The 25486-nt window shown below is 40.2% G+C and overlaps 1 protein-coding gene across 1 annotated transcript; it reads left to right on the plus strand.

Moving 5' to 3' along the window:
* marco (macrophage receptor with collagenous structure) lies at positions 1 to 25486 on the plus strand. The gene is made up of 11 exons (XM_026145302.1): positions 1 to 225; positions 2869 to 2967; positions 3630 to 3784; positions 6571 to 6688; positions 8413 to 8475; positions 13020 to 13091; positions 16579 to 16647; positions 22509 to 22544; positions 23840 to 23893; positions 24403 to 24567; positions 25097 to 25486. Exons 1-11 carry the CDS (start codon positions 117 to 119, stop codon positions 25225 to 25227), a joined length of 1071 nt encoding a protein of 356 aa, XP_026001087.1. The 5' UTR covers positions 1 to 116; the 3' UTR covers positions 25228 to 25486.

The following is a 25486-nucleotide window of genomic DNA, read 5'->3' on the forward strand; positions in this document are numbered from 1 at the left end:
TCTTTGGTACAGAGCTTCTGTTGCAATCTGGGGAAGAAGTGTCATCTTTTACCTACTGCATATGTTAAAAGAGGCTCCCAAGTAGGACGTGAAGGTGATTTGGGGCTTTAGGAAGAATGGAGACGGCAATGAACAGGACAAGGAATGAGGTCACATACACTCAGAGTAACCCACTGTTTGACATGTCACTCAGCAGGAGTGATCTCTACAGCCTTCAGCCTGATGGTAAGTGCTAAGACAGTGAGTGTTACTTCTTTCATAGAAACTGTGTTGAGATTTGGAAAATAGTTATCTGTAACATTTATCATGTTAGAATGAACGTGAAGGCCTAAATCCCTGATTGTTTTACTTTTTAATTCCAAACCTTTGGTGCTGTTGTTTCTGAAAATGTGCCTAAACTTATCCATAATCCTTAACTGGCCATCAACAGTCTCTAAAGCTGGAAATGCCAATTAAGAGATATTATTTTCTTGCTGGTAGGTTGTAACTTTTGAATAATCCATATACAAGCTGCTCCTGAAAAAAACCTCACTGGAAACATTATAGTATCATTTAACAAAAAATAATTTTTCAATTTGCTATAGTAACCAAAAATTTCTCGTAAAGTAAGAAACACTGAACCATCGTGAAAACCAATTTCAGCCTCGATGCGACCAAAGAAAAGTTTTGACTGAATAAAAACATGAACAGTGGAGTTAAGTGGCACAGGCTTTATTAGACTTGATGACAAAAACAAAAAAATCAGCTTCCTTAAGTTTTTTACGCCAGCTGCCTGAGCGGGTAAAAAAACAAACAAACAAAAACTGCTGTTGACAACAGACAAAACAATATTGAGTTTTTTGTCTTGGAAGAGAGTTTATTAAGACTCCTGAAACAAAAAGGAACGACATAATGGCTTAACTGAATATAGAGCAGTTCAAAGAATAACTTACAGGAAAGTACAAGAGCAAACAAATCATCTAAAAAACAACTGTGGGACTCTGAAAAACACAGAAGTAACCTGAATACTGGCAAGAGGAAAATGATTTGATTCAATTTGAATGAATTCTGGGGACTGCAGTGACAAATGTACGATTCTGTTGCTTCTAGTGCTAGTAAGTAAACTTTATTGTCATCTCTACTATATACAGTACAGGATATAGAGAAACGAGGCGAGGCTCCGGTTCCACTCAGTGCAAAAGACAAACAATAAATATAAGAAGAGAAATAAATATACACTTTAAGACAAAGATAAAAGGATCAATAACAGTTAAAATTTACAATTTACAGTTTGAAAACTGCAACAAAACCCATTTTACACCCACTCTAAATCAAAAATCAGTCTAATGTCATTATCTACACTACACACTGCTCCCCGGGCGCCTGCTTAGTGGGCTGCCCACTGCTTCACTGAGTAATTTCCCCATGGGGATCAATAAAGTATCCATTATTATTATTATTTATTACATACATATGTACTTATGTTTTAAAGCACCGGTCCCCAACCTTTTTTGTTCCACGGACCGGTTTAATGTCAAACAATATATTCACGGACCGGCCTTTAAGGTGTCGCAGATAAATACAACAAAATAAAATGATAGGACCGAGACAAAAACTGTGGTATTTTGTAAATATAATAATAAACGCAAATTGTGTAATTGTGTAATTTTATTAGCAGCGTCCTCCTGAAAACAACATTGAGAGTAACATCCTCCTCTCTGCCCCTTAATGCCCTCTGGTCGCTATGGTAACGTGGAAATATTTCTTTCAAAATAAGACACACAACTACAACACGGGAAAAGACCCAGGGAAACCGAGTTAATGATTAAAACCCCAAAAACCATAAATTTCACTCAACTCTCGCAGCCTGGTGACAAATGACTCACAGCCCAGTACCCGCTGATTTAAAGTACTGTCAGTACTACAGTGGCTGTCATTCTTAAACCTGGGACAGAGTGAAATGGCAACCTTTACCAGCAGGTGGTGGCAGTGTTTCATATTTTCTTTCAGTGACAGCAGGTTTGCTCATTAAGAGGTTTTCCTCGATTCAAATTTAAAAAACGAAATAAAGAAAATGACATGAATGAAAATTCACTCAAAACAGCTCCTCATATGCCAACTATGGAAAAGCATCTTATGGTACAATCAACAGAGCTTTTAAAATACTGATGTTTTAAACATGCATAAAAAAAGCAAGCAGCAGGAAACTCGCATCAGGACTACCAAGATGGCGGCGCGCACAGACGCAGCGGCCCGGGGCTCCTACATTTTTGCACTTTTGGTGGTATTGGGTACACTTGGGTTTTAAGGGGTATTTATTATTTTCTTCATTATTTTATTTACGGGTTGTACGGAAGCCCCAAATGCAATTTCATTGTTCTCTGACAATGACAATAAATAAATAAATAAATACTAAATACTAAATTATCTCTTTCTTTCTCTCTTTCTCCTGCTTTTCTCAAACTCAACATTTGTACTCAGTAGTAGTAATTTGAGTACTAAATGCCTGAATACAACCTCCTGCTTTGATGACAGCCTAGAAATAGAAACTGTGTATTATCCTTGGAAGCACTGAAAGCAAAGTGATAAGTTCCTGTATTTGGTTTGTGCAATGTATATACTGGCATTATTTTGTTTATTTATTTATTGCTTGACTGATTTATTTGCAGAACAACTTGAAAACATTTGGTTAAATGTTAGTGATTCACTTGTATATATATGTATATATATGCATATATATATATATGGTTTCTTGCTTTTTGCTTGGTAAATGTAGACAAATATTTGTAATAGCTGAATAAATAGCTGAATTTGTGTGTCCGGAAGTGACAATTTGAAGAAGTAATCTTGGTCCAAGAGATTGATCACATAACCCTGTTTGTGTTTCAGATCTGAAGTCATCCAGGCCCAGGAAACTACGGTGTTTTCATGTCATAGTTATTTACCTCATCCTGCAGACAGTCCTTAATGCTTTTCTTCTTTATAAAGGTACAGCTGCATACCATCTCATCTGTAGAATGAAATAACTTATGAGCAAAGACAGAAATAAACTACATTATTTAAAAGTTCAGTGATGCTACCATATCAACAAACACCATGGCGACAAGGTTCAATTTAGTTTAATTTATACAGCAACAAATCGCAACAACAGTTGCCTCAAAGCACTCGATACTGTAGACCCTACAAACACTTCCAGCACAGTTACTCCTGACACAAAATCTCCTTTTTCTATCTGCACACTACAAAACAACAGATAGAAACACACAGATACTAATCTGCCATCACTTCAATGCACACAGAATCCAAACATTAGAATAAATTTTATTATTCAAATCATTTTTCATTCTCGATCCCTGCTCCATCTCTCTGGACAGCAGACATCTAAATACTTTGTTAATCAGTTATTTAGACTTTATAAATGACACAATGACCATGTTATAAATAAATAATTATAAATAAGCATCTTAATCAAGAATTTTTATATTTGTATTTAATGAGGAGTAATGGTTTATAAGTGATGAAGCACTTACTAATACCTTAGTAAAGCAGGTTAGTAAGTTTAGGGTGACATTATTATGATGTGTTACCCATTAACATACATGGGAAGAAAGTATAGTGAAACATATTTGTTCATTTTCTCTTGGTTCCAGTTTTCACACTGGAGGCTTCACTGGCTCGGCCCAGATCAGAGGGGCAAACGTCCAATGATGTTTCTCATGGTTATGAAAGCTTCCAAACTCTCATACAAAACAACAGTCAAGAAACCAAGAACCTGAGACACCACCTATGGACGCTGGAGAGCCAGGTACTCTTCTCGTGTACATATAATGTGACACGGGGCCAATGACACAATGGATATTGAAGATTGTAGGATTGACCCATGGCTGACTTGATCTTTCCTGTGTTGCTCTGGTAGAGCGGATCAATCACTGCCCCATGTTCTTGGGCAATATGTTGATCCCTAAATTGCCGTTGATGTACTCACTGGCATGTGAGCGTGTGAATGTGACACAAAGAGTTTGGGCATACATAAAGGTGCAATGGGAATGTGTGTTATTTGGTGAATGAGACTTACAGTGGGAAGCGTTTTAAGTGCTGAGCTTATGTAGAAAGGTACTATTTAAGAAGCAGTCCATCACTGAATATACAGCGCATCCGGAAAGTATTCCAAAATGGCCTGTATGGCAGTTTGTCCAGACAGAAGCCAAAATCATGCATGATGATGGGCAGCCGTGCCCCTCTCCACACGCCTGTCTCACACACACAGCGAGCCAACGACAAGTATCATAGTCATAACAACTCTATAACAGAGCTTATCTATGTGCTTTGCTTATAGTGAATCATCTTTATTCTTAATCAAAGATATAAATCAAAGTATAAGTCTGATTAATATGTTAGCTGAGACATGAGCTGGGTAATGAAAATTATTCAGATGTCTGGATTTTTGTGTGCATAGACATGATCCAGCTGCAGCCTCAGTAGATGAGTATCTGTGTGTGGCTGCAGAGATGTGAAAGATAAGAAATGTGCTGCCAGCCCAAAATTATGTTCTGAAAGATTCTGGAAAAGAGAAATGGTACTAAGGGTTGAACAGAGAACCATAAGTCAGATGTGATTTTAATGACAGTTTAATTATGCTTAATACTGATGAGAATATAACCAATACAATGAATGAGAAAATATAATGATGTCATGATTCAAGAAACAACATTTCTTTTGAATCACGTATGTGGAAAAGCCACATAGATAGATGGTAAGATATGGCTGGACATCAGGTAATAAGTTGTTTGTTCCTTTCTCTTCTCTGAGATGAGCGCTTCCAAAGCTTAGATTATATTTATATTATAATACAGCTCGGTAATAAAGGGGTAACAGTAGGGTAACAAGGGGGAAACAAGAGGGTAATAATGTAGTATTTCTAAGTTTTAATATCCAAAGTAATAACCATGTAATGTCCAAGTAATATCGAGGTAGCAACAATGGTTACAGTTGAGTATTATTACCCTGAAATTTATGTAATAGGATAATAAGAAACCCAAAAATTGGGTGTAATAATGTGGAAATAGAGCTAGGTAATAAAGCAGTAATAGAAGGGTAACAAGGACAAAATAAGAGTGTAATAATGTGGTAATTTCTAAGTTATTACCACTCAATTACCAGTGGTAGTTTCTATATAAAAAGCAGGAAACAAAATGCCAAACCGCCTGTTTCCATTTAATAACACATTAATAACCCGTTAAAGCTAACTTAAAGAAGTGTGGTTATTACCTGGAAATATCTCAGGTAGTTTCCATGTAATAAGAAGGAAACAGATGCAAAACCACTTGTTTCTATCTAATAACACATTTATAACTATGTAATAACCTTTTAAAGCACACTTAAAGAATCGTAATGACGACCTGGAAACACCTGTGGCGGTTTCTGTGTAATAAGCAGGAATTTAACACTATGGTCATGATACCTGATTAAAAGAAGCACCAGGAAGTCTGTAATGAACTGGAAACACTTAAACACAAAATGTTAATAATTAAGTTTAAAACAATAACACATATGAATACATATGTGTTATTCTCTGCACAGGAGTGTAGAGGACCCTCCATCATGGCAAAATTTATACATGGATGACAACACATAATATGGTCAATATAGTTAAGGTGGGAAAGAAAGTGGAGCACATTTTTAAAACTGTGATCAGTCGTGGCAAATCATCAAACATCTGCTGACATCTTGGTGAATTGAGTTGTGTAAATCCACAAAGAGCAGTAAACCTAAAAGCAGTAGCCCAGATCAGCTTATCACAGCTTGTACATCAAGAAAATCTACTGGACCCGCAGATGTATTCTAGAAATTCTTGTGAGTTGTGATTCGTTTCTCCACACTGAGCCATTCCAGCTGTCTTTAGGGTTCCCCCATCTGTTGAATCCCACAACGTAGGCAACAGAAAACAGGAATACAGGAAAATAAAAAATATCTCTATCTACTAATATTTTAATATTGCCTTAACATTGCACAAGGCTTAGTCAGCTTTACACAAAAACATCCTCCAAAAAGCAGTTTTTTACTTTCTTGCATTTACACACTACAGGTGTACTTTCTGTGTAGCTGGCCTGTACCACTACACTTGGTGTCTTACACTTCTGTCTTTGGAACGTTTGCCCCCCATTCCTTCTTTCACAGTCTGTCTTTGCAGGTGATTGATGGATGGTGTGCTCATCAAAATAAAGCTAACATTAATCTCAGTGTTATTCCACATTACCTGGACTATATCAATATTCAGATCATACAGAGATTAGTTAAAATATAATATGTGGATGTGCAACCATAGTTTTCCCCAATCGGGAGCTGAGTACTGATTTGTATTTCTATAGATTTGGATGAATGCATTTGTAAATAAGTGTACTCCAATCGCTTTGTGTTTGTGCATGAATTGAACACAAATTCAACAACAATACATGTCAGCCTTCTAAAATCCCTGAGCACTAATCTGAGCAGGAGTACCTTATACACAAAGCTTATTCATCTATAATAATTCCTTTAAAAAAGTGTTTCCATGTTTTTACAGTTTAACATCACAGTCACATATTTTACCAGATTAAAGGCCTGTGTGGCGAGGAAGGTCAGCTGGACAAACTGAAGACCGACCTGAGCCTGCTCAATACCACCACCCATAACCTGGAAGGCAAACTAACAGTCATCAGCTTGAAGCCAGGTCTGTGCATGTGTTTATGTACACAACAACAGGGTAAAACAACAACTATCACAAAGGGCATTGTCTGATTTCAAGCTTTAGATCCACATCATTGTTGTTTAGACAACACTGAGGTTATTGTACTCTGTCCTACAAATTTTAGAAATGTGGTGTTTAACCAAGAATTTACTTTAGATTGCACTACGTAGCTAAGACTGTGAGGAATTTAATGAGGAATTTCTAACCAAGATTTATCCTTTAGCATGCACATTAAACAAATATATAGGGTTGCCTTCATTTGTTTGGTAAAATTAGAAACATCCGGACTCAGAGTGATGCCACACAGGTAGTGCTTCTATTGTGATAAATAATTATCGGGTCACTCTAAAAGCTCCTGAAAAGCCTTCAGTTGATCCTGAATGCTACAGCAAGAATATTAACTGGAACTAGAAAGAGAGACAATATTTCTCTCTTTAATTTGGACTTGAATCTAAAGTCTTCATCTTCACATGCAAAATGAATAACGAGGCCACGCCATAAGAATTTATAGTAAGTTTCTAAAAGTAGAATAGAAGGCAGAGCCTTCAGCTATCAGACCCCTGTATTATGGACCAGCTGCCAGTTTGGATGAGTGAGACAGACACTCTCTGGGCTGTGAGGTCTCTCTCTCGCCTCATCCTCCACCGAGACCCAAGGGCCCCCCACACTCCAGCAGGGGCCCGACAGAGTCAGGGGGGCCAGGTCCTGCCAAGCAGCCGCTGAATAGGGAACCAGTACACAACTGAATACTCAGCCTCTGACATCCAGAACCATCATTGCTCTGCCAAGTTTCTAAAAGTAGAATAGAAGGCAGAGCCTTCAGCTATCAGACCCCTGTATTATGGACCAGCTGCCAGTTTGGATGAGTGAGACAGACACTCTCTGGGCTGTGAGGTCTCTCTCTTGCCTCATCCTCCACTGAGACCCAAGGGCCCCCCACACTCCAGCAGGGGCCCGACAGAGTCAGGGGGGCCAGGTCCTGCCAAGCAGCCGCTGAATAGGGAACCAGTACACAACTGAATACTCAGCCTCTGACATCCAGAACCATCATTGCTCTGCCAGGTGGGGACACCAGCCACTGGCAGGGACTGTGGCGTGGAGAAATAGGCCCCCACACCTGGGGGAGCCTGAGATGTTCTAAAAGAGTTGGATTAGTAAGGAAAACAGGCACACACAAGCATACATGCCCATCCTCATGCACACATATAAACACTCTCACACTTGCCCAACATGGAGACACTCAGAGATGAATGCAGTACACACACACTCACACTCCCCATACACACACTATACTCCCAAGTCCAGACACCAATGCCTCCAGAGGGGCAATCCACTCACAGACCCATGAGATGGGGTAGAGACCACCACACAGCCCTGGTCCATGCAGCAGCAGAGCAGCCCACCAGCCCTGGCTGGAACGCCAGTCCCAGACCCCATGCCTCCCTCCACCAGCTCATATGTGGTGTTGATGCTGGCCTATAGAGCATTTATAGTACACTTTGCAAAGGAGGAATGAAAAAATAGGATGAATGTTTCCTAAGTTGCAAAGCTTTGACAACAGAACAAGCTTGAAACTAATCAATGTGACTGATTGTCCCGGAACAACAATACCTCAGGTGTAATCAGATGCATCATAACACATAGTGTAATAAAATACTTTCTAAAGTTTATCAAGCATAGCAATGTATTTACGTATGTGTTCTCAGGACCCCCAGGTCCTCCAGGCACCAATGGACATCCAGGTAACCGAGGAGAAAAAGGCAGCAAAGGTGAGGTCAAAGTTACAGAAGCTGTAATTGATGTATTTATATTAACAATGTGACATAAATCTGCCAATGTGAAATGTCATATTCAGTAAGTTTAAAGCAGTAGCCAAGGCCAAATGGAACGAGCTGATGACAGAATCATTCAGAAAAGCAGCATCACATCTGTATTTATTTTTACAGTGTTTAGTCTAAAACCTGCTTTGGTAAAGAACAAGAAAAGTTTCAACTGTAAAAACTTCATTCATTAGAAGATGCTGTGGGGTCGTGTGCAGCAGAATACATTAGCTTTCAGCTGCTGCTCTGGCAATGATCCCAGCATTGATGACGCATCATCTCCTGTCAGATGGATGATGAGACCTGGTTGATGGATGAGCTGCAGCCGTTATTTCACATAGCTTCACAATGTAGTGCACTGACATTTGCTGCATGAAATCTCTATCAGGGCTGGACTTTTACTCACACTGACAAATTAACCAGCTCTAATGCATATATTTCCCAATAGATAAAACTCTGCGTGCCCTCAAGCTCTCTGCTAAAAAAAGTCTTTGATCAAACTTATATTTTATGATAATTACATTTAGTTGGTTTTTTGTGGTTATTTGTCGGCTCTAGACAAGGACACTAAGGACAGATTGTTGATTCACTAACATCTTCATTTTCCCGAGTCCTCACATAATAATTCTCAGTTAATCATCAATTTAATTCATTTTTTTTCTTAATTCATTGCCGTTATCTCAGTGCATTTCATTATGTAAAGACTGTAGAATATTAGAGAAAGATAAAAGATGAAGAAACAGTTTGCATCGGTGTACAGAGAGAAGATGAAGCCTTCTCAGGCAGCTGCTGTGACCAGTTGTGGGGTTAAAGCGTCAATATGTTTCTTTTTTACTGCACTGAAAATTTTAATTAGTGAATCTTATTAAGGATGATTAAAAAGGATGTAAAGCGAGTGCTGTAAAAAGAAGTGTTTTAAGTGTAGTGCACTTATACCCAAGATTTACCTGTTATTGAAGTGCTTCAGACGTCCACAGAGATGAATGAAAAACAAGTTCCGTCACCTAAACACTTAAACCCCCACGGACTGCCATTTGGCTTTTCTCTACCTTTAAAACCCAGAGAGCAGCCAAATGGCTTTTAGCTAAGCTTTAGCTTCAGCCAAGTGGAAGCTAAATTGGCTAGTCATTCATATGTATATTAGGTTGTTACCTGGGAATTCTGGAGGGAGGGGAGTGGGGGTGTGTGATTGAGGGCGTGGGGGAGCTGCTAAAAGCTGTGCACTTCCTTTTGTGTTTCATCTTGATGCATTCTCAATCATCCAGGGAAATAAATCTCCAAAAGTCACCAACTTGGAGTGTTTCAGTTTGCCATCTTAGGGAGAAATCAACACACATGGGTGTATGTCCTTTGTTGCTGAGATTTATTGATAAAAACAGTACAAAAAACCAACCATTTGTACACATATTTACAAATAATAATAAAAAGTGAGTGAGTACAATTCAACATTTTCAGCAATCACTCACAATCCTGGCACTGCCATGGTATCTGTAGTCTGCATTTACCACATGTGTATCTGTTGCAGTGAACACATCGCACAGTGGCATGATTGTTCTTGCATTTGTGTTTGACCTGACACATGGCTCTTTTTCCAGGGCTAGGTGTGGAGGGTTGTGTCCGAAGCAACTGTTCTTTTCTTGCCTTCTTCGCAGCTACATGAGAGTGAGCCAACTCTGTTGCAAGCGCCACCAGGAAGTCCACCCGTCTTTCCTTCGTCCCGGTGCATGCTTGATACAGCCAATTTAGCTTCCACTTGGCTGAAGCTAAAGCTTAGCTAAAAGCCTACCAGCCATTTGGCTGCTCTCGGGTTTTATAGGTAGAAAGGTAGAAGCCTGGGGATGCTAGTGTAAAATAGTCACGTTCTGTGCGGTGACAAAGTATTTGACAGCTCCCTGATTTCTTACCTTTTTGTATTTCTGTTGCACTCACTTGTTTCCGATGTTTCAAATCATCACATCATTTTAGACAAAGATAACCTGAGTGAACAGGAAATGCAGGTTTTAAATTGCAATTTCATTTATTGGGAAAAAAGATATCTAAACCTACCGGGACCTATATCAAAATGTAATTGTCTCCAGCCCTGTGCTCATATATTGGTTTCTATTACTTTTACATCTTGATGAAATCTTCCTCCATGTTCATTTCTGAGATTGGTCAAATCTGGAGAAAGAAAGTTGTGATAATAACATACAAAGTACATCGTTACTGACATTTTGGCCCCATTAGCTGATGTGCTTTTGTGGATCTCAATCAGGCACCCCTGTGTCAGGAAGGTCTGGAACCTGCTCTCGGTTTAAAAGGTCGGAGTCTCTGATCCTATACTCAAGAAAAGAAAAAAAACAACCTTTGAATGAACATAAAAAAATGATCATGCAATGAATTTCCACGTGATTCAATTGCTTTATTATAGCAAGGAGACCACAGACAACCATTCACACCTATGGACCATTTAGCATCCTTACCCTAACCCTACTAACTGCATGTACCTAAAGGGCCACAAACGCAGGGACAACATGCAAACATGCACAGAAAGCCCAATTGGTGGATTCGAACTCTTGCTCTGAGGCAACAGTGCTACTCACCAACCTGTCACTCCATACTGTAGAAAAAGTAGGAAAGCTATGATTTCAAGGCTTGAATTTTTTTTACATTTTTGTCCTTGACAGGTTAAGCCACAGTAAACAGCAATAGCATGTACGTGCTGTGTGTTTACTTGCCTCTAATAACCCCAGTGACTTTCCTGTGGTTTGAAATCTCTTGTGATCAAGCGCTAACAGCTTCGCAGTCCTCCAGATGTCGATCATGCATCCTCTGAAGATTTGGTTGCCAGGTTGGCCTCTGATTAAGCCTGAAAAACTACAGAGTTCATTTTTAATGCTATTATGACATCTGAGTGATTTGATGTCAATAATAAACAGGCTTTTACCTTTACAGTTTCACAAGGTGAAAAATAGAATGTCCACAACTCAGCTAATGCTGATTTTGAGAGGAGAGAGGTTGAGGAGAGAATGGGCAGAATTCAGGCTGAAGAAAAGTATTTCTGTTCTGTGTTGATGTAATCCAGCCAAGTCCTTGGAAGTTGTCTTCCTGCAGAAATCAGTGGAAATCCAAATCCTCTTGATTTTGTAATCTAACATGGCAAAAATGAGAAAAACACAAAACCAAACTGTAAGACAACACAGAAGTACATACAAGCATGCGCATTAAATTACAGGAAAAGACCAGAATATCAGGAATCATTATTGCTCAAACTGCAGTTCTTCATGATAATTAGACTTATACTTTGATTACATCTTTCATTAAGAATAAAAATGATTTACTATTAGCAAAAGCACATACAGATAAACTATCATAGCACTTTGCATCACTGTAAACATAAAAGGCTGGATGGTATCACCTCTCTCCAATTTAATATGAGCTAAGCCGGCAAATTCAGACTCTGTCGATCCCACCTTTCTCGACATGCTGTTTCTGAGGTAGAAAGTTGCACAGACAGAGCATTCGTTTTTCAATTTCTAATACCCAACCAATAAGTTACGGTGAAGTTGAATCTCCTGAATAGAGAGACAAGACGAGAGTTCAGCTGTTTGACCAAGTGGAAGTCGCTAACTCCCACTCGATTTTGTGATCGATGTAAACTTAAAAAAAGATATCAGCTCTTTTACTTCTGTGGTGAAACTACAGGGTTAATATAACTGATCTAAACACTAATGTCTAGGTACAGTGTATATTTTGCTGAATAAACCATGTTACTAATATCAAGCACAAACTTACTATTTTAAATCGGTTCAACAGAAAACCATGGTGAGGTGACTTTGTTTTCCTGATGTGTAGCATCTGCATAGCTTCTACAGCACAAGTTTCTTCCGTAATACAGTCAACAAAAATAAAAAATAGACGTTAAATTTATTAAGTATTTGAAAGATTATTCAGTCATTAACTTTGGCAGTTCATGGATTTTGCAAACTATCATCATATGTTGTGGAAACAACTTGATTATCTAGGAAATAGATTTTTCTACTTTTACGTTGATATAAAATGTGCCAAAATTAGAAAATCGCCTTTAAATGAAATTACTTTTTTAGGGAACAAGTTTGTATTTTTATTTTTCAAAAAACGGAATTTTATAGTATTTTTTTTTTATAGAATAGCTTATAGCATATTGGTATGTAAATATAATAAATAATATAGAAAAACAACACTAAAAATAGTTCACAATAGAAAGAATTAACAAGATATTCCAACTGATCACAACTTCTACAACAACAATACAAGTCCTGTGTAGAACTGCAATGTTCTTTACATTTTCACTTTCTTTTTTATAATCAAAATTTTATGCATTTTATAAAAATATGATGTGGAGTAAAAGTCGGTAATAAAATTGGTTTGTCTTGTGGTCATCTTCTAACTGCACTGGCCGTGTGTGCTTTTTTTCTGCATGCTTGCGTCATCAGATATTATAATCCATCACATACCGGTATGTTTCTTTCCAGGAGACCATGGAGATAACGGCCTTCCAGGACCAAAGGGTGAAAGGGGAGACAAAGGAGAACAAGGAGAGCCAGGTACTGGAAAATGGTAGAGTTTAATATGCCTATACAGTCCACCCTGTGGCAGCTATAGTAAGAGCTGCTCACATTCTCTGAAATCTTATCAAAGTTGCTTCAGTGCATCCTTTACAACCAGCTTCTGTACTGGGGAGACTGGAGATATCATCTCACAGATCAAAGCACGACCCCAGTGCAACATTCAGTACTGTTGGCGACAATATTTTAGCACCTTGGGAACGAGAATGGGTGCCGGGGCAGACCAGACACCAGACACTCCCACCCAAGGAGTAGGAACGGATGCAGGAGCAGGCTGGGTCATGGCTGCCCTTACCTTGGAGTGGCATCAGCAATGATCTGGCACCCGCTGTCTCTACCTGAGAACCAGGTACTGGAGCGGAAACCAGCAGGGCCCTAACTGATTTGAGACCAGGAAACGCGATTGGCTGAGCCCCAGCCTCCCAAACCTGAGGCACTGGTATGGGTGCAGGGGTAGGCAGGAGCCCAGCTGCCCTCGAAGCAGGAGCTGGTGCCAGCTGGGTCCTAGCCAGTGTCCCCCGAGAAACTAGTACAGCTGCAGGGAATGGGGGGACCTTGGCCACCCTAGGAGCAGGTGTGGGTGCACAACCCATCTCTGCCTTAACTGACTGACTTACACCAATGATCGTTTCAGGCTGTGCTGCTTCATAAACCCTTTCTGAATGAGAAGCATGAGAATTCATCTTTGAGCACAAAAACAGTCTCAGAGAATGCAGGTCATGAATAAATGAATAGTCTGAGGGAGTCTTTCAAAAAGTAGTTTCATATACATAATCCTCATGCACAGTCTTGTATTTAGCCAGTTCAGAAGCACAAATGTATGTTTGAGCTTCTGGAAAAAAACGAGCCGTTTATTGTGGCTGATAATGAACAAGAACAAAACAGAGAAACAAAATTAAACGAAGAGCCAACCATAAAAAAACTAAATACAAAATACCTGAAACACATGGAAAGACTGAGAGGACATGGAGACACGAGGGAGGACAGAAGATTTACAGACTGAGGGAGAGACAATAAATACGCTGAGGGATGACGAGGGAAGTGGAAACAGCTGGAGTGAACAAGATGTGATGAGACAGGGGAAGCAAAACTTAGCACACTGAACACAGGACGAGAGAATGAACAGGAAACACTGAGACTTAAGACATACAGCCGGATACAGCAATGGAGATAAACAAGCAGGGTGTCATGCGGCGGCTGTGTGAAGGCAAGAGAGGACCCAAAATGCACGGCTCTAGACACACGGGGATGAACTCAAAGGCAGGTCTTTATTAACAGGAACATAAGAAGTCAACTATACTGGGAGCAACTAAAGCTGAGGCGCTGGGAAGACACGGTAAATGCACACAACCTAGAGGGATGACGCAACACGGAACAAAGGGACACTCTGACATAAATACACAGAAGGTAATGAGGGAAGTGGGAACACACGGGGAACGCAGCTGAGGACAATTACTCGTGACAGAGCGGGGAGGACACGAACCTGAAAATACTGACACCAAGATGTGGACCTTGAACACAACACAGTACACAGAGATGGGCACAGAGAGAGAGGCAGAGAACAAGGATGAATATGGGGGGATGAGGAGAACACAGAACACAAAGGACGGGAACACGGTACCAGAACAAACACCACAATAACAGCATGGACACAGGGGGGATCCAAATACCAAACCAAACAATCCAATGAACATAAGGAACAAAATACAAAACCACAGGAAAACTAAGAACACTGGGTCAAAATGACCCAGGACCATGACACAGGGAGGCAAACGATGAGACACAAGGAGAGCAACAGCATGTCTACACACACACAAAGTCTAGACATTAGAATTATTTTTATTACTCAAACTGCATATCTCATTCAGCATGTTAATTAGACATATTCAATTCAATACTTTATTGTCCCACAAGGGGAAGCAATAAGAATAAACAAAACAATGATAAAAAGCCACAAGACAGTTATTTGCCATTAAGGAGACGGGTTGCAGTTGGGATAAAAGAAACCTGGAGTCTCTTGTTCTTCCTCACAGGTTCTCTAAAACGACGGCCAGAGTCAAACTCACTTCAAACAATTTATAATAAAAAGAGCCTTCCTTCCTCTTCCTTATATCTTTGACTATAGCTTCAATTTGCACACATGAACTTTGTTTAGCACTCTGTATCACTTTAAACTTAAAAGGCCAGATGTCTTTTTACCCTCTCAGACTTTAATAAGAGGCGAGCAGGGAGGGCTTCATTCTCTCAGTCCAACCTTTCTCGACTGGAAGGCAGCCTTCACCTTCCACTTCTTCTCTGGCTCCTCTGTGAGCTCTCGGTATTCCTCGAGCTTCTCACATTCCTTCTTCCTGGTGTTGCTACCACTTGGTATCACTACATCGATCCCTACAGCCTTCTTCCTCTACTTGTTCTTCCCATTCAGCTGACTCCTCAGGATGTTTCTTACGCTCTGCAGGTATTTTGTGGTTGAGACTTTCCGAGCAGTTTGGTTTCCCTCTGTGACACCAAGGTACTTGAAACTGACATCCATTGTTAGTCAGTGGTACCAGCTTCAGTCATTATGCAAATGTACCGGAAAACACAACAAGTTTTAACCGTCTAGCTTAGATTGGAGGTTATGTTGAAGAATTTGGAAATCATTGTGGTTCTTCATTATTCTAACAACTTTGTGCAATGTACCGGTACCACTGGCAACCAAACAGCTCCAGAGCCAGATGTTATCACCATCATCAAGGTATAAATAATATGCTTCATTTTAAAAGCCCTAACTGTCATGAACAGTCAGGGCGGGATTGGACCCTGAATGCAGACAAGATCATTATATCAATAAGAGAACAGAAAGAGAAAAGTCACAACACAAACTAACCTGTCTAAAGGAAAAAACAACACAACCAACAACCAGACGCACTTCTGTGGCCGGCCAGCCTTCACTAGTAGCAGCAAAAAAACATCTACACTGTTCCCGAAACTGTCAAAACGACTGTGTCTTTCCATTCTGCTCAGCAGAATCTCAGACTCTAGAGAGCAGAGAAAATTGCAAGTGGACCTCAAACAGACTTTATAATGTTTTATGGCTAACTGCTCAGTGAGTCCAGGTGCAGGCTGGGAAAAATGAGCAGCAGAGGAAGAGAAACAGCACCTCACCTGCACATCCCCATTGCATGTAACAGAGGCCAGATGGTTCAGTTTTTGTCTCATCTGGCCATAAACCTGTCCTGCAGAAAGGCTATTCATTGTGAGCAGCTGCTAAGATCGTCAGCTGAAACAATGTATGTAAGTTTGTGTTATTTGGATGTTTCACGGCTTTGGTGTTCTTCTGAAAGGTGACTACAAATGTCACCCTTAGATAAGAGGAAACTGGTTGGGATGTCTGTCTTTTGTTAATTTACATTTACGAGTTAAAATTTGCTCCCATAAAAGTTAAACAGACATTTTAAAATCACCATTGTTGTCTTTACAAATGCAGGTCCTAGGGGTCCACCTGGGGATCAAGGACCAGGTGCAAAGGGAGAGAAAGGTGACCCTGGCAGTCCAGGTAAGGTTTTTGGTTAAATTCATTGCAGCCGTGTTGAGGATTCACTCAAATTCAAACTGAAGCAGATTATACACTAGGGCGACCAATCATCCTCTTTCTCTGCACTTGTTGACTTGTAAAAGACTATATGACATTTTTTATTTCACCATTCATTAACCGCACAGAGAAGACATCGTTTAAATATGTCAAAGTTTTCTTTAAGGCAAAAATAATTTTCTGGCACAACTTCACCTGCTTCCAAGGTGCATGGAGAGGATAAAAGAATTCACAAAGCAGAAACTCCAGCAACACTTGAGGGAAGATGAACAACTTTAATAATAGATGTTTCGGCTTGTGGCCTTCATCAGGACCCTGATGAAGGCCACAAGCCGAGGATATGCTTCCTAGATATTCCAGCATTGTCCCTAGATATATTCCGGTCCTGGGTGACCGACTGCACCAGCGTAGGGGCTGACAATGGATCCCTGGTTTTCATCCCAATCACTAATGGCAGATATGGTGCCACCGCCTAGGCCAGGGCTGTCGAACTCATTTTACATTGCAGGCCACGTACGACCCATCTAAGCGGTCGGACCGGTGAATCTCCCCTTTCTGTCAGTGTAAAGAAGTTTCATATTTAACAGTTTTTCTACATGATAAAGAAAAAGAAACAAAATAAATATTTATATTAGAAAGTGAAAATCAGAAACCTTGTTTTTCACAAAGTTACAGAGGTTTTATTAGAAACATAGCTATGCGTTTAGCAATTTGGCATAATTCACTACCAATAAAAGGTTAAATTTTTTTGTAGTGAATAGCAGGAATGAGGCTTTCTTGTCAGAAGTCATTTTAGGAAAACAGAAAAACAGCAGCCAGCAGCACTGTACACAACTGGTGCGTAATAAACAAGTAAATAAGGCAGATAATAGAGATTTTTGATGGGAAACTGGTCCTGAAGCACACAGAGATGGAGCTGATTTGGTGAATTTGGCTCACAGAGTGATCAATCCTGCAGTTTTGCAAGATGTCTGTTATGACTTTACATGCCTTTATGCACCTCCCTTTGTTAATCCGTTCAATACTTTCTCCCTGTGTCAATTCTCATTATTACACATAATTTATGGACACATATGGTTTGATTTCTGTGCATGTATGGATAGGATGGGTTGTTACTGTTGTTACTGATTCTCTGGTGAGAATTTTATGTCAATACCACCTTCAGAAATATATTGTCTTGAACGTATACACAAAACTGAATGTGTACACAAAACTGAATGTATACACAAAACTGAATGTGTACACAAAACTGAATGTATACACAAAACTGAATGTGTACACAAAACTGAATGTGTACACAAAACTGAATGTGTACACAAATCCAGAAATAAACGGACTGAAAATTATTTAAGGCTTTTCTAGCCTAACTGAGCACTCAGAACACTGGTGGATACACTGAGGGCAATTTGGACTTCATCTCTCTTCTTTTCTTTGTAGGTCACAGCAAACCTTATTTGAAAATGGAAATACTTTGCATTTACTGTATACGTCATTGTTTTAGTCTTACTGACTATTCAATTCAATTCAATTCAATTTTATTTATATAGCGCCAAATCACAACAAAAGTCGCCTCAAGGCGCTTCATAGATACAGAGGAAAACCCAACAATCATATGACCCCCTATGAGCAAGCACTTTGGCGACAGAGGGAAGGAAAAACTCCCTTTTAACAGGAAGAAACCTCCAGCAGAACCAGGCTCAGGGAGGGGCGGGGCCATCTGCTGCGACCGGTTGGGGTGAGAGAAGGAAGACAGGATAAAGACATGCTGTGGAAGAGAGACAGAGGTTAATAACAGATATGATTCAATGCAGAGAGGTCTGTTAACACATAGTGAGTGAGAAAGGTGGCTGGAAAGGAAAAACTCAATGCATCATGGGAATCCCCCGGCAGCCTACGTCTATTGCAGCATAACTAAGGGAGGATTCAGGATCACCTGGTCCAGCCCTAACTATATGCTTTAGCAAAAAGGAAAGTTTGAAGCCTAATCTTGAAAGTAGAGATAGTGTCTGTCTCCTGAATCCAAACTGGAAGCTGGTTCCACAGAAGAGGGGCCTGAAAACTGAAGGCTCTGCCTCCCATTCTACTTTTAAATACTCTAGGAACAACAAGTAGGCCTGCAGAGCGAGAGCAAAGTGCTCTAATAGGGTGATATGGTACTACAAGGTCATTAAGATAAGATGGGGCCTGATTATTTAAGACCTTGTATGTGAGCAGCAGGATTTTGAATTCAATTCTGGATTTAACAGGAAGCCAAAACAGGGGAAATATGCTCTCCCTTTCTAGTCCCTGTCAGGACTCTTGCTGCAGCATTTTGGATCAGCTGAAGGCTTTTCAGGGAGTTTCTAGGACTTCCTGATAATAATGAATTACAGTCGTCCAGCCTGGAAGTAATAAATGCATGAACTAGTTTTTCAGCGTCACTCTGAGACAGGATATTCCTAATTTTAGAGATGTTGCGCAAATGGAAGAAAGCAGTCTTACATATTTGTTTAATATGTGCTTTGAAGGACATGTCCTGGTCAAAAATGACTCCAAGGTTCCTCACAGTGTTACTGGAGGCCAAGGTAATGCCATCCAGAGTAAGAATCTGGTTAGATACCATATTTCTAAGCTTTTCAGGGCCGAGTACAATAACCTCAGTTTGATCTGAATTAAGAAGCAGAAAGTTAGCGGCCATCCAGGTCTTTATGTCTTTAAGACATTCCTGCAGTTTAACTAATTGGTGTGTGTTATCTGGCTTCATGGACAGATAGAGCTGGGTGTCATCGGCATAGCAGTGTAAATGTATGTTATGTCTTCTAATGATGCTGCCTAAGGGAAGCATGTATAATGTAAACAGAATTGGTCCTAGCACTGAACCCTGTGGAACTCCATAATTAACCTCAGTGTGTGAAGAGGACTCTCCATTTACATGCACACCTGGAGACCGCTGGAAGCACTGTGAGAATCATGTTCTTTGATTTCTCCAGTGCCTTCAACACCATTCTTCCCTCGGTTCTAAAGGACAAGCTGGTGAACTCTGGAGTGGACCATCACCTCACTACCTGGATCCTGGACTACCTCACCGACCGACCACAGTATGTGAGGACTCAGGGCTGTGTGTCGGACAGGGTCGTCTGCAGTACGGGGGCCCCACAGGGAACGGTTCTGGCTCCGTTCCTCTTCACCATCTACACTGCAGACTTCTCCCACAATTCCACCCAGTGCTTCCTGCAGAAGTTCTCTGATGACTCTGCAATAGTCGGCCTCATCACTGATGGGGACGACAAAGAGTACAGAGGTCTGACCCAAGACTTTGTGGACTGGTGCCAGCTGAACTACCTCCAGATCAACACCAGTAAAACCAAGGAACTGGTGGTAGACTTCCGCAGGCACAAGCATTCTCCACTGCAACCACTGAACATCCAAGGTATGGACATTGAGGCTGTGGACAGCTACAGGTACCTTGGTGTTCATCTGAACAATAGACTGGACTGGACTCATAACTCAGACGCCCTCTACAGGAAAGGGCAGAGCAGGCTGTACCTGCTGCGGAGACTCAGGTCGTTTGGAGTGGAGGGCCCACTCCTGAAGACCTTCTATGACTCTGTTGTGGCTTCTGCTATCTTTTATGGCGTGGTCTGCTGGGGCGGCAGCATCTCTGCTGGGGACAGGAAGAGACTGAACAGGGTGATCCGAAGGGCCAGCTCTGTTCTAGGATGCCCTCTGGACCCAGTGGAGGTGGTGAGTGACAGGAGAATGGTGGCTAAGCTGTCATCCCTGATGGACAACATCTCCCACCCCATGCAGCAGACTGTGACAGCACTGAGCAGCTCCTTCAGTGGGAGACTGCGGCACCCACGGTGTGGGACGGAGAGATTTCGCAGGTCTTTCCTCCCCACTGCTGTCAGACTCCATAATAAACACTTTAACTGATCAAGCACACACATCCATACATATGCAATAATACTAAGTGCAATAATCCTTTCTGTCATCGTTGTATTTTTACTCAGTTGTATATAGTATTTTATTTTATTTTATTCTATTCTGTACAGTTGTGTACTGTATTTATTCTTATTGTATTCTAATTTTTGCCTCATAACTTTTGCACTGTCCACTTCCTGCTGTGACAAAACAAATTTCCCACGTGTGGGACTAATAAAGGTTATCTTAGCTTATCTTATCTTATCTTACAAACTGGAGTCTATTAGATAGATATGATACAAACCACTGCAGTGCAGTACCTGTAATACCTGCAGCATGTTCTAATCGCTCTAATAGGATATTATGGTCGACAGTATGGAACGCTGCACTGAGGTCTAGCAGGACAAGCACAGAGATGAGTCCACTGTCAGAGGCCATAAGAAGATCATTTGTAACCTTCACTAAAGCTGTTTCTGTGCTGTGATGAGCTCTGAAACCTGACTGAAACTCTTCAAATAAACCATTCTAATCAACTAATCAAAGTATCAAAAAAATAATCACAGCGTGTCACTTGTGCTGTATTTTGACAAGTTATTGCCTTATTCCATAATGAATTAAATTCATTTTCACCTCAAAGTTCTACACTCAATACCCAATAAGACAAAGTGACAAAAGTTTTCTTGCAATTCTTGCAAATTTATTAAAAATAAAAAACAAAAATATAACACGTGCATAAACATTCACAGCCTTTGCTGAATACATTTTCTGGTGTAACTTTGGCAGAACTGTCGCAAGTCTTTTAAGTATAATGCTTCATGCTTGGCACACTTTTTTGGGCAGTTTCTCCCAGTCTTCTTAGTAGATCCTCTCGGGCTCTACTGGGCATGATGGGAAGTGTTAGTGCACAGCTATTATCAGATCTCTCCAGAGATATTCAGTGGGTTCAAGTCTGGGCTCTGGCTGAGTCACTCAAGGACGTTCACAGGTGGTCCTGAAGCCACTCCTTTGTTATCTTGGCCGTGTGGAGGCCGTTGTTTTGTTGGGAGACCTTTGACTAAGTCAAGGTCCAGAGTGCACTGAAGCTGGTTTTCATCATGAATGTGTCCATCACTGCATTCATCTTTCCCTTGACCATGACTAGTGTCCCAGTTCCTGCTGCAGAAATACCATCACATGATGTTTGGTAAAGTGATCATTGGCTTCTTGGCCATTGTGTTGTCCCTGACTAAGGCCCACCAATCCCAATTACTCAGACTGATCAGGATTCCAGCTCTGAGAAGAGTCATGGTGGTTGCAAAAGTCTTTATGGATGATCGAGACCACTGTTCTCACTGGGACCTTCCGTGGTGCAGAAATTCTTCCGTACTCGTTCCCAGATCTGTGCCTCGACACAATCCTGTCTCAGAGGTCTACAGACAAGTGCTTGGACTTCATGGCTTGGTTTGCACTCTAACCTGCACTGTCAACTGTGGGACCTTAGACAGACATGTACTTTTCCCAATCATGTCCAACCAACTAAATTTAAAACTTTCAAGTTGTAACAGCTGACAAATTATCAGGGGAAACAGGATGCACCTGAGGTCAGTTTTCAGCGTTAATACATATGTTTTGTTATGTCTTTATTTTTAATAAATTTGTGAGAATTTGAAACTTTCAGACTTTTTTTAAACTTTGTCATTGTGGGAAACTGTGAAGAATGATCAGGCGAAAAATGAATTCACGCTATTTTGGAAAAAGTCTCTGACATGACACAATGTGGAACAAGTGAAGTGCTGTGAATACCGTGTGTGTACAGTGTGACTAATGTGAAACAGTGTTTTAAAACAGTATTTGTTAAACCCATACCAATCCATATTCTTATATGTTTGTGCTGTTTGTGTTTTTCTCTTTCATGAGATTTCATTTTGTCATTTTCACGACAGGTCCTAGAGGGCCAAGTGGTTACAATGGAACACAAGGTAAGCACATTTAATCAACAAGCCGGTTTCCACGACTAAAAAAAGGATCCATAACTCAAAACTTCGACTTATTTTCTCAAAATTTCGACTTGTTAACTCAAAATTTCGAGTTAGCGCTGCCAATCAGTAATCTACGTGAATGACGTCATTTCCTTGTTACCCGGAAGCTGAAGCCCTCAGGTAAGCTACCGGTATTACATCCAGTCATGAATGCACAGATTGCTGAGTATTTTCAGCTTGGCTTCAAAAATGATAAAATCCTTGTGTTATTGGCTGAATCACATGGTGTTACTATCAGCAAACGCACTCGCTAAAGCGCCAATTTGTTGCGATCCGGTTTTGCGCGTTAGTCTGCGCCATATGCTTCCCGGTAACAAGAAAGTGACCTCATTCACGTTGATTACTGATTGGCAGAGCTAACTCAAAGTTTTGAGAAAAGTAACTTGAAATTTCGAGCTATGTTTCTTGAAATTTCAAGTTAATAAGTCGAAATTTAAAGAAAGTAGCTCAAAATTTCGAGTTATGGATACGTGTTATTATTTTTTTTTGTAGTGGAAACGGGCTTCCATAAAAGATGGAGAAAATATGACTTGGAGTCTTGTTTCTCTCACACACTGGAAGCTTAGTTTTTCCTTACTTTTTCTGGGGGTTACATATTCCACAAAAAGAGCTGGTTTTGTTAGAAAAGTTCCACTAGGCAACATCTATAAGAGATATCTCATACAGGGAAGTTTAATGTGAGAGCCAGTTCAGTAAACAAAGATCTTTATAATGAATTGAACATAATGACAGATGACCAGTAAGCAGATTGGAGGCTGATTGGCTTGAAGAAGGCAGGCAGAAATATGACTGAACTAGAGCTGTGATGTCAGCAATGAGCTTGAAAGTGTGGGAAAGTGGAAGTGATGAAAGCACAAATTAGGCGCCAAGCGCCCAGGAAGCAGACAGATGTTTGATTGTAGATCTTCCTTAATAAAATTATGTATAAGCTTCAGTCTGTTTGTGATAGCTACATTTGGGTCCATGACTGACACCTTGTTGACTTAGATGTTGTAGATGTTTGTTTTCTGTCATCATGCACTTCAGCTGTTTTCTGTAGGGGACAGTGTATAATGCAAAGATTTGTAAAACCTTTTGAATTTAAGTTGCAAGTCTGCACTGCAGTCAAATATTCATCGTGATATAAAATCTATTGTAGTGGTGTACAAAAGCAAAACTGGGAGAAATATGTCTTTGTCTAATAAATTATGGGCCTACTGTAATTTCATATGTCAGCTTTAATCTTTTCTCCACAGGTCTTCCTGGGCCACCAGGTACCAAAGGAGAGAAGGGAGAGATGGGAACAGAGTGTAAGTGCACTTCATGCTGACCTGAGAGCAGCGATAGCTTCAGAAACCTCAGATGTTAAACATTAAAAAATGTATTAAAGGTATTCTAATGTCTAAAGGGACATTAACCATTTTTGACAGAGAGAAAATAAAAGCCTTAGAGTGTTTTGTTATTAGATTTGTACTGATGAAAATAGCATGCAGCACATAGTGATTCAACAAGTATGGCTGCTATATCACAGCAGAAATATCTTGATGCATGCTCAGTCATCCAGGTAAGTAAATCTCACAGCAGAAATATTTAATCGCCAGAACACAAGTTGGCTTTTTGTGAAGTAGTCACAGAAAATGCAGCGTGTTTGTCAGTTAGCATTTCCAGATTTGTCATTTATGAAATGCAAACCAACTAAATGTCTCACAGGGACATTTTTACCATTGTTAACCATCCTGATCTCTTTCATAACAACAATGATTCCAGCAACAACAAAAACCCACTGTTAATCTTGTCACCTCAACTTTGTCCACCACAGTGACTGTGCGTCTTGTGCCAGGAAAAAACCAAGGACGAGTGGAAGTGAAGCACAACAATATCTGGGGCACTGTGTGTGATGACAGATTTGACCGTGTGGATGGCTTGGTGATCTGTAAGATGCTGGGCTTCCAGACTGTCCATTCCACCTTTATTGCCGCCCCAGGTACCAAGCCCACTCTGTCATCTGTTTTCAATGAATCTCAATCTTACTGCTAGAACCTTATTTTATTTATTTATTTATTTATGTAATTTATTTAAAATGCTATTCCCAAATTTCAAAGAAATTAAATAATAAGATGTTGACTTTTTATGGTCAAATAGTAGGAAATCTCATAAAATGTAACATAAATTCATAAAGCCACATCTAATTCCAGGTGAATGTAAAATGTGTGCACAGGTTGTAAGTGTAGCACAGAATTTATAGGAACTAAAAGTATATTAAAAAAGTAAACATAGGGACTGTCAATGCAAGCAGGTGGTTTATGTCATAGTATCACAAGATAAAGAACCTTTATGAAGATGCACAGAGACAAAGTGAAGAAAACGAAAGTAAGCCTTTATTTTGGCTGATAAAAATCTGTCAAATAAAAAAGAGCCCACTCACAAAAACTCATAGTTCATAAGCCTAAAACACTGGGTCAGAGAAAAACAGCACAACACCAGTCTGCTCTAACACTTCTTTCCTTCTGTAGGGTCTGGCAAGATCTGGCTGGACGAGCTGCGGTGCACAGGAGCCGAGGACAATATCTTTGATTGCCCTCAAGGTAAAATCGGTGTTAATGACTGCAACCACAATGAAGACGCTGGGTTACACTGTCTGTAGACTGAAGACGGAATCGCTGCTCTCATGGAATCAAGAGCAACAAAATGTTTTCAGAAACTCAGTGTTCAGTATATATCACAGGAAATATTACACATTTTACTTCACTGTTTTGCTCAAAACTGACTTTAATGATTGAGCTTTAAAAACCTGTTATGAGCTTGTGATTCAGTACTATACAAAAGCCTGCACATTAATGACGTAACAGTTATTTTCCTTGTAGATCACTATAAAATATTCCTGATAAATTAACTCAAACTGG

The sequence above is a fragment of the Astatotilapia calliptera genome, chromosome 16, assembly GCF_900246225.1.
Source record: "Astatotilapia calliptera chromosome 16, fAstCal1.2, whole genome shotgun sequence".
Lineage (NCBI taxonomy): Eukaryota > Metazoa > Chordata > Actinopteri > Cichliformes > Cichlidae > Astatotilapia > Astatotilapia calliptera.